This window comes from Haliotis rubra, unplaced genomic scaffold, assembly GCF_003918875.1.
Source record: "Haliotis rubra isolate DU_JTF1 unplaced genomic scaffold, ASM391887v1 Scf103, whole genome shotgun sequence".
NCBI lineage: Eukaryota > Metazoa > Mollusca > Gastropoda > Lepetellida > Haliotidae > Haliotis > Haliotis rubra.
The window spans coordinates 191,995-203,771 of NW_025764926.1; the positions used below are offsets into that span (position 1 = coordinate 191,995).

At 40.1% G+C, this 11,777-nt stretch overlaps 2 protein-coding genes across 3 annotated transcripts; one reads left to right on the forward strand and one right to left on the reverse strand.

Moving 5' to 3' along the window:
* Positions 1-1,979: 1,979 nt before the first annotated feature.
* Positions 1,980-5,287, reverse strand: LOC124272543 (protein FAM186A-like). Its single transcript, XM_046707756.1, has 4 exons — positions 5,260-5,287; positions 3,271-3,534; positions 2,820-3,122; positions 1,980-2,386 (listed from the first exon to the last, which is right to left on the reverse strand). The coding sequence occupies exons 1-4, from the start codon at positions 5,285-5,287 to the stop codon at positions 1,980-1,982; spliced, it is 1,002 nt and encodes a 333-aa protein (XP_046563712.1).
* Positions 5,288-7,395: 2,108 nt separating this feature from the next.
* Positions 7,396-9,704, forward strand: LOC124271897 (transmembrane protein 70 homolog, mitochondrial-like). 2 transcript variants are annotated; one of them, XM_046707077.1, is made up of 3 exons: positions 7,404-7,476; positions 7,614-7,695; positions 8,978-9,704. In XM_046707077.1, the coding sequence occupies exon 3, from the start codon at positions 8,983-8,985 to the stop codon at positions 9,649-9,651; it is 669 nt and encodes a 222-aa protein (XP_046563033.1). In that variant the 5' UTR covers positions 7,404-7,476; positions 7,614-7,695; positions 8,978-8,982; the 3' UTR covers positions 9,652-9,704. The 2 variants fall into 2 exon arrangements, with proteins under 2 accessions (XP_046563025.1, XP_046563033.1); XM_046707069.1 differs by lacking the exon at positions 7,614-7,695 and having other exon boundaries at positions 7,396-7,476.
* Positions 9,705-11,777: the final 2,073 nt, after the last annotated feature.

Genomic DNA, 11,777 nt, shown 5'->3' on the forward strand with positions numbered 1-11,777 from the left:
TCGCACTCATTGCAATTAAGAAGTTGACTATCCATAGAACTTGGTTTTGCTTCATCTTTACAACTTCTAAAATGCCTCTTGTCTGGTCCAGACTGGATTATTTACAGACCATATAGCTGGAATATTGCGGTGTGTGGTGTAAAACTAAACTCACTCACTCACTCACTCTAAAATGCCTCTCAAAGAAATGTAGGGACTAGTTCTGACTGGCGCACTGTATGTGTATGATAAGGGTTATTGTCATCAGCTAGATTGCTAGCAATAGAAGTCTCCATATAAGAGGTAATGGGATACTATTAATGAAGCCTTTTCTTTGTCTTCTCTGTCATGATATTGAAGAAATATTGTTTAAAATACTGTTCCTTCATGGAATGCTATGTGATAAATATCGTATCTAACTGGTAGCATTGTACCCATTTTACTAACTTTTACACTTTTTGTTAGTGGTGTGTACATTAAGGTGTCTGTATCCTTGTGAAATAAATGGCTATGTATTGAGGTGACCTTCAAATACAAATTTATGTGTTCTAAGAACACTTTTTTAAAGATATCAAATATGACCAGTAACAAATTATTTGTGGGTGGCGAAACATGAGTACAAACTATTTTTTCCATTTTCTCGAAAAATAGTTGTTTCAAAACATTCCCATGCACTGCACCATGTCAATGGTAATGATGTAACAGCAACTCTTATGTACACTCGTTAGGCACCTGATGCCTGGACAACGATATGCCTCTGTCTTTATCGATATAGGTGAGGGCTTCTTTGTGTGTTTTACTAAACAGCTGTTTCTGTGAAGGATTTTCACATGGGAACACATGTTGTTTAGGTACTGCATCATATATTTGTTTATATCTGGTTTTCTGTAGTGTGTTATGTCACAGAGATCAATCAGATTGTCCATTCCTGTGTTTCTTATCAACATTCCACACTTACATGTTGTATTTCATTGGCATACCACAGAGGCTTGTGTATGTACATGTATCACTTTTATAGTTTTTATGAAATGTTTTACTCAAAATGCAGTAGGTGCCATATTTAGGTCTTCAGTGCCTTTTTAATGTCCCACACCGAGTCTTTATATGTTGCCTTGACAACAGCTTGTTGTTTGTTGAATGAAACGAGAGATACTGTTTACAGTACAGCAGAATGTTCACTGAATATTGTAAGATGTAAAAGCTCCCTGTAGCCATGTATGTTATTTTTTCCTTGTCTCCTTTGAGAGTTAATTCACATGGAAATGTTTTTTGCGTCATTTTTTGTCACTTGAGGCTGATTTGGTTTTTAAAAATTGGACATTTGGGTTTTTTTAAATGTCACAGTGTGTCACAAATTTCTTCTTTTTTTTTTAAATGGTGAAAAAGAAAAACTGTTGACATGTTCTGTCTTGGAACAAGACTATTTTTAAGCTTGATTTTATACACAAGTTGCAGTTGCAACCAGGTGTAGACTTGATTGTTTTTATGTTTTAAACACCTGGCTTGAAGGGGCAGCAAACATCAGTGCTTTACATGGGACCAGAGAAACAGCATGTATCTCATTATGCAGAACTCATTTCATACCTTTGTATTTCACACACAGTTCATATGAAATAAACTCATTTTCCTATATGTATGTTGTTATTAAGATGTCCTGGACGCAAATACTTCTTCTGAATATGTTAAGGCCAGACCAGTTTATGTTGTCTAGAATAATCTGTCAGAAGTACCTTCTGTAGTTGGCAATAATTAGTCTGGTAATGTTATGTCCTTCCGTTCAGGAGTGATGTCTTGGCTGTGCTTCCTTTCAGGAGTGATGTCTTGGCTGTCTTTCTGTTCAGGAGTGATGTCTTGGCTGTCTTTCTGTTAAGGAGTGATGTCTAGGCTGTGCTTCTGTTCAGGAGTGATGTCTTGGATGTCTTTCTGTTAAGGAGTGATATCTTGGCTGTCTTTCTGTTCAGGAGTGATGTCTTGGCTGTCTTTCTGTTCAGGAGTGATGTCTAGGCTGTGCTTCCTTTCAGGAATGATGTCTTGGATGTCTTTCTGTTCAGGAATGATGTCTTGGATGACTTTCTGTTCAGGAGTGATGTCTTGGCTGTCCTTCCTTTCAGGAATGATGTCTTGGATGTCTTCTGTTCAGGAATGATGTCTTGGCTGTGCTTCCTTTCAGGGATGATGTCTTGGCTGTCTTTCTGTTCAGGAGTGATGTCTTGGCTGTCTTTCTGTTCAGGAGTGATGTCTAGGCTGTGCTTCTGTTCAGGAGTGATGTCTTGGATGTCTTTCTGTTCAGGAGTGATGTCTTGGCTGTCTTTCTGTTCAGGAGTGATGTCTTGGCTGTCTTTCTGTTCAGGAGTGATGTCTTGGCTGTCCTTCTGTTCAGGAGTGATGTCTTGGATGTCCTTCCTTTCTGTTCAGGAGTGATGTCTTGATGTCTTTGTCTCTGTTCAGGAGTGATGTCTTGGATGTCTTCTGTTCAGGAGTGATCTGTTCAGGAGTGATGTCTTGGCTGTCAGGAGTGATGTCTTGGATGTCTGTTCAGGAGTGATGTCTTGTTCAGGAGTGATGTCTGTGTTTTTCTGTTCAGGAGTGATGTCTTGGCTGTCTCCTTCAGGAAGGAATGATGTCTTGGATGTCTTTCTGTTCAGGAGTGATGTCTTGGCTGTCTTTCTGTTCAGGAGTGATGTCTTGGATGTCTTTCTGTTCAGGAGTGATGTCTTGGCTGTCTTTCTGTTCAGGAGTGATGTCTTGGATGTTTTTCTGTTCAGGAGTGATGTCTTGCCTGTCCTTCCTTTCAGGAGTGATGTCTTGGCTGTCTTTCTGTTAAGGAGTGATGTCTTGGCTGTCTTTCTGTTCAGGAGTGATGTCTTGGCTGTCTTTCTGTTCAGGAGTGATGTCTTGGATGTCTTTCTGTTCAGGAGTGATGTCTTGGATGTTTTTCTGTTCAGGAGTGATGTCTTGGCTGTCCTTCCTTTCAGGAGTGATGTCTTGGATGTCTTTCTGTTCAGGAGTGATGTCTTGGCTGTCTTTCTGTTCAGGAGTGATGTCTTGGCTGTCTTTCTGTTCAGGAGTGATGTCTTGGCTGTCTTTCTGTTCAGGAGTGATGTCTTGGATGTCTTTCTGTTCAGGAGTGATGTCCAGGATGTCTTTTGTGTTCAGGAGTGATGTCCAGGATGTCTTTCTGTTCAGGAGTGATGTCCAGGATGTCTTTCTATTCAGGAGTGATGTCCAGGATGTCTTTCTGTTCAGGAGTGATGTCCAGGATGTCTTTCTGTTCAGGAGTGATGTCTCTACTGTTCGTCCATTCAGGAATGATGTCTTGAATGTCCTTCCATTCAAGACTGATGTCTTTCTGTTCAGGAGTGATGTCTCTACTGTTCGTCAATTCAGGAATGATGTCTTGAATGTCCTTCCATTCAGGAATGATGTCTTGGATGTCTTTCTGTTCAGAACAGTGGGGGAACGCCAGAGCAGTGGGGAACACCTGAGCAGTGGGGAACACCAGAACAGTGGGGGAACACCAGAACAGTGGGGGAACGCCAGAGCAGTGGGGAACACCTGAGCAGTGGGGAACACCAGAACAGTGGGGGAACACCAGAACAGTGGGGGAACACCAGAACAGTGGGGGAACGCCAGAGCAGTGGGGAACGCCAGAACAGTGGGGAACACCAGAACAGTGGGGAACACCAGAAATGGCAAATTGGACATTGTACTCATGTTGAGAATCAAACCCAGGCTTTTGGCATGAGGATGTGTCAGCTTGATGTGGAAGGAAGTGAGTTTGTCACTATGGTGGTGTGTTGCTCCAAACCTACACATGGGATCGGGTGGTCAGGTTCGCTGATTTGGTTGACACATGTCATCGGTTCCCAATTGCGCAGATCGATGCTCATGCTGTTGATCACTGGATTGTCTGGTCCAGAGTTGATTATTTACAGACTGTCGCCATATAGCTGGAATATTGCTGAGTGTGGCGTAAAACTAAACTCACTCACTCCAAACCTACAGACATCTGGATAAATCTGTGTAAAATAGATTCAATCATAGATGTGCAAAGTGAGTGAAGTGAAAATAACAACCCTGTATTGCCATTTACACTGTGACATATACAACACGGCATTGCAATGCAATACATTAACACAAACCTTAGTTGCATGTTTTCTCAGGCAGTTTTGTCTTGCTCAGTAAAATGCATTGCATTATTGATAGGGCAGTGGAGTTAAAGCATTTGCCTGTCAGGCCCAAGGCCTGGGGTTGATTCCCCACATGTAATATGTGATCACACTGCTGGTGCCACCCTGTTGTCATATTGCCGGAATATTGTTAACTAATTGTAGTTAGAGTGAGTGAGAGAGTGAGTATGGCTTAACACCAGCAATATCACGGCGGGGGACACCAGAAATGGGCTTCACACATTGTACCCATGTGGGAAATCGAACCCGGGTCTTTGGCGTGACGGGCGAACGCTTTAATCACTAGGCCACCCTACCGCCCCAATTGTAGTTAGAAGCAGTATATACAACGGATAGAAAGCGAATATCAGTACCGGTGGATGAAATGATGTTATTGCGAAAATGCTTCATTGCCACGATACAAAAAGACAAAAGTCCAGACGTTACGGTATAGCGAATGGTCTGACGATAAACAAGAAGAGACAAGACATAAAACAATGAGAGATCCAAGGAAACATTTCAATAAAGGCGGTAAGCTGACATCTGCTCCCGTACCTAATACGTACGCTTCACTATAGTTAATTCAGGGGAAGGGCACAGTCCTCCTCCTGTCCATGGGTAACGCCAACATAGGTGGTAGACTGACACAGAGGAGCGATAAGGGTGTGACGTGGGCCAGGCGATGCAGGGGACATCGTCTGAACCTTGTGTTTGAGAGTAGATTAGGACTCTCAAAGTTATGTGACTGTGAATGTCTATCATTGTAAAAATCATTTGATATGATATGACAGACAGACGTTGATCTGGTCGACCGAGGGTAACCAACGGGACACACAGACCGGTACGTCAAAACAACTGTGTTATGAAACAGTGGTCAAAGTGCCCCTTAGATTAGAGAAGAGTGTCACAGAGCTACATGCGTTTGCGTGGAAAGACAATTCGCAATCGGCTGTACAGATGGAACCGAAGAACGGTGTGGGGTGGGATCACCGTGACTGACTGAACACCTTTACATTTTATTCTCGTGGGTGCATTCAGGAAGACAACGAAAGTGCACACGGTGCTCGTACTGAGAACCTCCAACAGGGGAACATAACTACCTTTCCCTGACCAGCACTCAATCCAGACTTGCCACCCATCGTACATGCCTGGTATATATGTCCTTGGATGGTTCATAGGTCATCGTCAACAACTGATAGAAGCAATGTACACAACTGATGGAAAGAATCAATTAACAGAATTGGTAGATAGAAGCAGTATATACAACTGATAGAAAAAAATGAGTCTACGGAATTGGTAGATAGAAGCACTATACACAACTGATAGAAACAATGAGTATACGGAATTGGTAGATAGAAGCAGTATATACAACTGATAGCAAAAAGGAGTCTACGGAATTGGTAGATAGAAGCACTATACACAACTGACAGAAAAAATGAGTCCACGGAATTGGTAGATAGAAGCAGTATACACAACTAATTTTGTTAAGAATAATTCAGTTTTGAAATAAGTACATAGAAAACCTATCGGATCTTTCCTCAACACAATTTTAATAGGATATAAAATGCCAATAGTTATGACTTCAATGAAAGGACTAGTAAAGCGCCAGATTATGTGAAGGATGATAGACTTGAATATGTCAATGGCCTGCTGAAAGAGGTGAGGTGAGGTGAAATTGGGTTTATCGTCGTGCTTGAGAATATTTCGCTCATATGACGACGTGCATGCGTGTGTATGTGTATGTGTGGCTGCTTGTACTAGCCCAGACTTAAGCTGGTTTTATAGTGCCAGCTCACTGAGATACCATGCCGCAGTGAAGCATGAATACCCCACTCAGACACATTATACTAACTCCGAGCCGACCAGTCCTTGTTGTACCCATTAATGCCGAGCGCCAGGCAGGGACCAACAAGTACCATATTTTAACGTCTTTTGGTATGACACGGTCGGGGATCGAACCCGCGACCTTCCGCTCTCCGGGCGGACGCTCTAACCACTACACCACGGAGGCGGTCTGCCTGCTGAAAGAAGCAGTATACACAACAGATAGAGAGAAGCAGTCTACAGAATTGGTAGATGGAAGCAGTGTACACAACTAATAGAAAGGATAAAATAAAATAAATAATGTGTCCATTTATATAGCGCTCATAGCGCTAACAATCAAGGCACAGCATATTATTACCCCGGATAACCCAAGCTGCCTGTTAGGCGCTAGAAGGTTATAGTCATGTGACTTTTTCCACCCATTATCCTGCTGGGTGAACAGAGACAATTTGCCTAAGGTGAGACCACATGTGTCACATGTGCTTCGTTGTTGGGCAGGACTCAAGCCCTAGAAACTCTCAGGAGTCAAGCTGCCAAACACGGTTACCCATCTAAGGACTCTCCGAGCTCGACGCTGCTTAACTTCACCGATTTGTGACCTGAGCTTTGAGCACAGGACCACGGGCCACCAGGCTCAGTTAACGGAATTGGTAGATGCAATATACACTATTAGATTTTGTTTCCAAAAATCCTACAGAAAAACAAACAAAATAAACAAGTTTCCAGAAAACCTGGATCTTTCCTCATCTCAATGTAAACACCAGTATACTGCAATCGCTCAGTTTGTTTGAGAAGGGAGGGCCTGCACATACTAAATGAGAGACTATATTATAATATATTGTATGGACTCTGTTATATGCACAGTTGGAGATACATATAAATACATTTTACAAATATATTTTGAAATTGTTTGTCTAAAAAACTAGATACTACGAAAATATGAATTCTCAAGAAGTGAAAAAGATTAAATGAGGCTGGCTACAAAATCAAAATCCATTCAAGGAACAGTCAAGTAAAACATCAGCAAATAGTTTTCTAAATTAATTAATATTCTTTTAATTTCGGGAATACTTATTTATGCGTATGCGTATTGATTGTTTCTCATGTTATCTACAACTTGACACTGAAAGGGTGAACTCGTTTACTGTCTGCGAGCTTATATAAGGAGGCTTGCGGGGCCGTAACCACGATGGTTTAACCACGACTTTGTTTAACCACGACTTTGTTTAACCACGACATACCAGCCCTCTAGCGATTACGACATACTTATTGTTTAAATGTTAGTTTAGTTGTCTATATATTGGCATTGAAATGACAGCGTGTGATGATTTTCTGGTTATGTGTGGACTCTCCGGTCTATATTTCTAGTTTAAAAGATATTTATTTAAAAAAGCGACAATCAGAAAGTAGCCTCAATAAACCTTTCGTACCTCCTTTCATAGAGAGTAACTCCATGTGAAATGTGCTGTGATAGAACGACCTTCATGTAGACACCGAAATCAGGGTAAAATATAGACCGTTGTCCCGACATGTTTGGCAGTTGATTCTTTATGATGTAATCTCCAAAGATCGCAGATGAATGAATGAGAAAAGTCAAGTAATAATAGATGAAAATTTCAAGCGTCAAACTATCTGTTACAGGTGAAAGAAGCGAAAGTAAAATCATTTCAGACAAAATTTATCATCATCTGGCATTCTGCGCAAAGACACATTCTGAAACCATGTAAGCACGTTTTCTGTGGTGATAAATACTGTAGAGGTATATGGGAAATATTATTTGATCACACAACTATTTACATTCATGATTTATGTACCATTGTACCAAGTACCATTGTTGACCACAACTATGATGTTGCCTACGTTTAGCACCGTATCTGATACTGTATTTTGTATTTTCTTGTATGTAGTACACATATTTTCTACATAAAAACACATAACAATGTGTCGAGGTTTTTGGCGCATAATACTCTCAGACAATAATTAATTATTATTTCCATTATAATGAGCATGTAACACCGAGGATCATGTCAACAAACCTGTACTGAAGTGTGCAGGTTAGCCCTGTTAAACATGTCTGCGAAATATCTTGACTAATATAGATATGTTATGTTGATTTTATTCAAAACTTCACTGATATTGTTGACATTACTTTTGGTGAAATCATGCCGTGTGAAGGTGTTAATGTTGTCTCTGATATTTAGTTTTGTTTGTCAGTACAGTGTAGGCACAGTGTATCAAAACATTATCATTAGTACCCGAATATATCAGTTATTGTAATAGATGTTGTAATGTGATAGACCTTAGCTGAATCAACCTGTGAAGATCCAGGTTAGAACTGATTTTCAGTAACCATGCTTGTTGTAAGAGGCGACTAACAGGATCAGGTGGTCTGGCTCGCTGACTTGGTTGACACATGTCATCGGTTCCCATCTGTGCAGATCGATGCTCATGCTGTTGATCACTGGATTGTCTGGTCAGACTCGATTATTTACAGACTGCCACCATATAGCTGGAATACCGCTGTGTGCGACGTTAAACAACAACCAAACCAAACCTCAGCTGAATCATGAGTATGAATCACACTGTGTCTAAGTGTCATCAATTACTATTAGATTATGTTGCTATTAGTAATAATACATACACATATTATAAAGGGATTGATGTGTAGATTGATGTGTGTAGAAATTAACAAATGACTTTGTGTTGCTGTTTCTATGGAAACAGTAAATATATTCTGATATATTTAATATACACTGTTTACAGAACAGAACTAAAAATGATCTCAGATGTTATAAAATGCTTCGAACATACATCTGGTATGTAAAACAATGTCTACAATTCAACCTGAATGTAAAATGGTGCTTTCTGATCAAGGACAAGTTTCCCTCATTGCTGCTTTTATTAGCAGAATTTATTTATTTTTTCAAGCAAGAAATAATCAGAATTCTAGCTTCTTGTGCCAGATGATATGTAATTTGATAATCCACTTGCTTTTCGCCTTTCAGGAATCATGAAGTTGCTTGGTCAGATAATCCAACAGGTCAGGGGTCATTATAGCATGACCTTGACCTGTGGAAGAACAAAGTTACAACTGGGACACAGGGTAACCCCAATCTCTTCTTCACGAACATTCGCCTCTGAGACAAACCAGGATGTCCTCACGGAGATGCCCCTGAAGGACCCTGTGAAAGGGGAGCTCATCTATGGCGGACCTCTGTGGAAAATGGTTAAAGGCATCAAAGCCTTCTCAGTGTCCACCAGTGCTATTGGACTGGGGCTACAGCCATACATATTGATGAATGCAGGGGAGGCTGCCATGTTTAGTAAAGTAATGATAGGAGGCACAATAAGTTTCTTCATCTTCGTCACCCCACTTCTAATTCATTTCGTGACAAAGAAGTATGTAACCTACTGCTACTTGAACAGAGACACTAGTAGCTTCACCACAGCCACCTACAGCTTCTTCCTAAGGAGGAAGGAGATTCAGTTCACAGCTGAAGATGTTGTAGTGCCGGATATCCCAGGCATGTTTACCACAGTACTGGTCAAAGGGAAGCCACTCTTCCTGGATGCGCGAATGTTCTACAACAAAGAGGCCTACATTCACTTTATGGGCTATGACAAGCCCATTGATTGGACAATGCCAGACTACAGCAAGAAGTCCAAGAAGGATACATGATTGTGAGGGTTCAAGTGTGTGTATGTGAATGTAGATAAAAGTAAAACTTTCAATGTAATTTCTTTTTATTCAATTCAATTTCTTTTATTCACAGTGCTGAATAGGGCTCAGGCCTATAGTACAATGCAAGTGTGCACAATCACATAATGTTTAAAACAGATTTTCTATTGTTGAACCCATGATAGATGTACGTTGATAGATTATTAACAATTTGTAGATTCGTTGCTTTCAACAATAGCTTTAATTATCCCCCGCCGTGCGTTTATCGCGAAGCTTGGGATATAGTATTAGGCTCCGTCCGTCCGTATGTACGTACGAATTGGAATATCTTAAGAACTGTTGACTAGATTCTTTTCATACTTGGTACCTATGTTCATCACAGTGTAAGAAAGGTCCCAGTCAGGTTTGGTGACCTTGACCTTAATTTCAAGGTCACAAGGGGACTTTAACGTTTTACTCTTGCCAGCGAGATATCTCAAGAACCGTTAACTAGATTTTATTCATATTCAACACCAAGCTTTATCTAGGGAAGCACAGGGCCCAGTCGATTTTGGTGACCTTCATATAACTTTCAAGGTCATGACGACACTTTGAAGATTTCAGCATATTAACCTGCATGTCATGCTTGTCAGCGAGATACCTCAAGAACCATTCTCTGGATTTTCTTCATATTTGACACTAAGCTTCATCCAGGGAAGGCACAGGGCCCAGTCGATTTGGGTGACCTTCACTTCATTTTCAAGGTCACAGCAACACTTTGAAGATTTCAGTGTGTTAACCTGCATGTTAAGATGGTCAGCGAGATATCTCAAGAACCATTCTCTGGATTTTCTTCATATTTGACACTAAGCTTCATCCAGGAAGGCACAGGGCCCAGTCGATTTGGGTGACCTTCATTAATTTTCAAGGTCACAGCAACTTCTTTGAAGATTTCTAGTGTTAACCTGCATGTTAAGATGGTCCCAGAACCAATTTTTTCTTCAGTTTGACACCAAGCTCATCTAGGGAAAGTGCAAGGCCCAGTCAATTTTGGTGATCTTCACATTATTTTCCAGGTCACTGCGACACTTTGAAGATTTCAGCATGTTAACCTGAATTCACTGGATTTTCTTCATAGACTTTCAAGACTCCCTTGAATTTTTTTCAAAAAGCAATTTCTCTAGTACCATTTTTGCATATTTAATACACTATGACATTCATGTCAAGGTCAAAGTCAGTCTTGAAAATATTTATGTGTTTGAACAGCTAAAGAGCAAGATATCAAGAGAGGTTGACTGGTCATGTTTTTGTTGACATTTAACTTCATCTTAAACTTTCATTACTTTTTAAGTTTGATTTGATAATTTGCAGCGGGGGATTATGTCACCTTAGTGACAATGCTTGTTTATATTCACAGTGATTGATGCAGTAAAATGGAGGGATATATAACATTCTTAACTTGTGAAAATACGGACAAACTAATATAAAATGATACTCATCTTCAATCACCCCTAAATCACATAACATACACAGTCTGTTTTCTTGTGGAACATTGTGATATCTGCCTTTTTCTATATTTAATTCATGGGATGTACATCTGAATCGTGCAGTTGCTGTCCTAAACATTTTAATGTTAACATCAAAGAGGTAATGCTCTGCTATAGGATCTGAATTAAATGTGTTATTGAGGTTTTGGGTGATAGAGTTAGCGAGGCAGTCCAGAGTTGCACGTACATATCTTTTGACCTTTGTGTTACAGATTTAATAAATACATTTGGGAAGCTAATACAATCAAGTTTAAGAGTATATTCAAATCCACATGTTTCAAGCACATTTCTCACATTTGTTACCCAGTGTATCTTACCATTTCTATCATACATACACATCATATTGTAACATTTTTGGGATATTGTGACTGTGGCATATTTACTAACCTTATCCAATATCTTAAAATTTGCTTATATGCTTCAATATATAAAGGGTAACGTCCACATTTTCCATAAACCATGCAATTATAAGTACTGACCTTACCACCTGAACATCTTTTACACCCTTAAAGATGAACCCATTCTAAACCATTAAAATGTGTAAAACCCCAAACCTCTGAGCCATATAACAGAATAGGTTTAATTTTGGAGTCAAATATT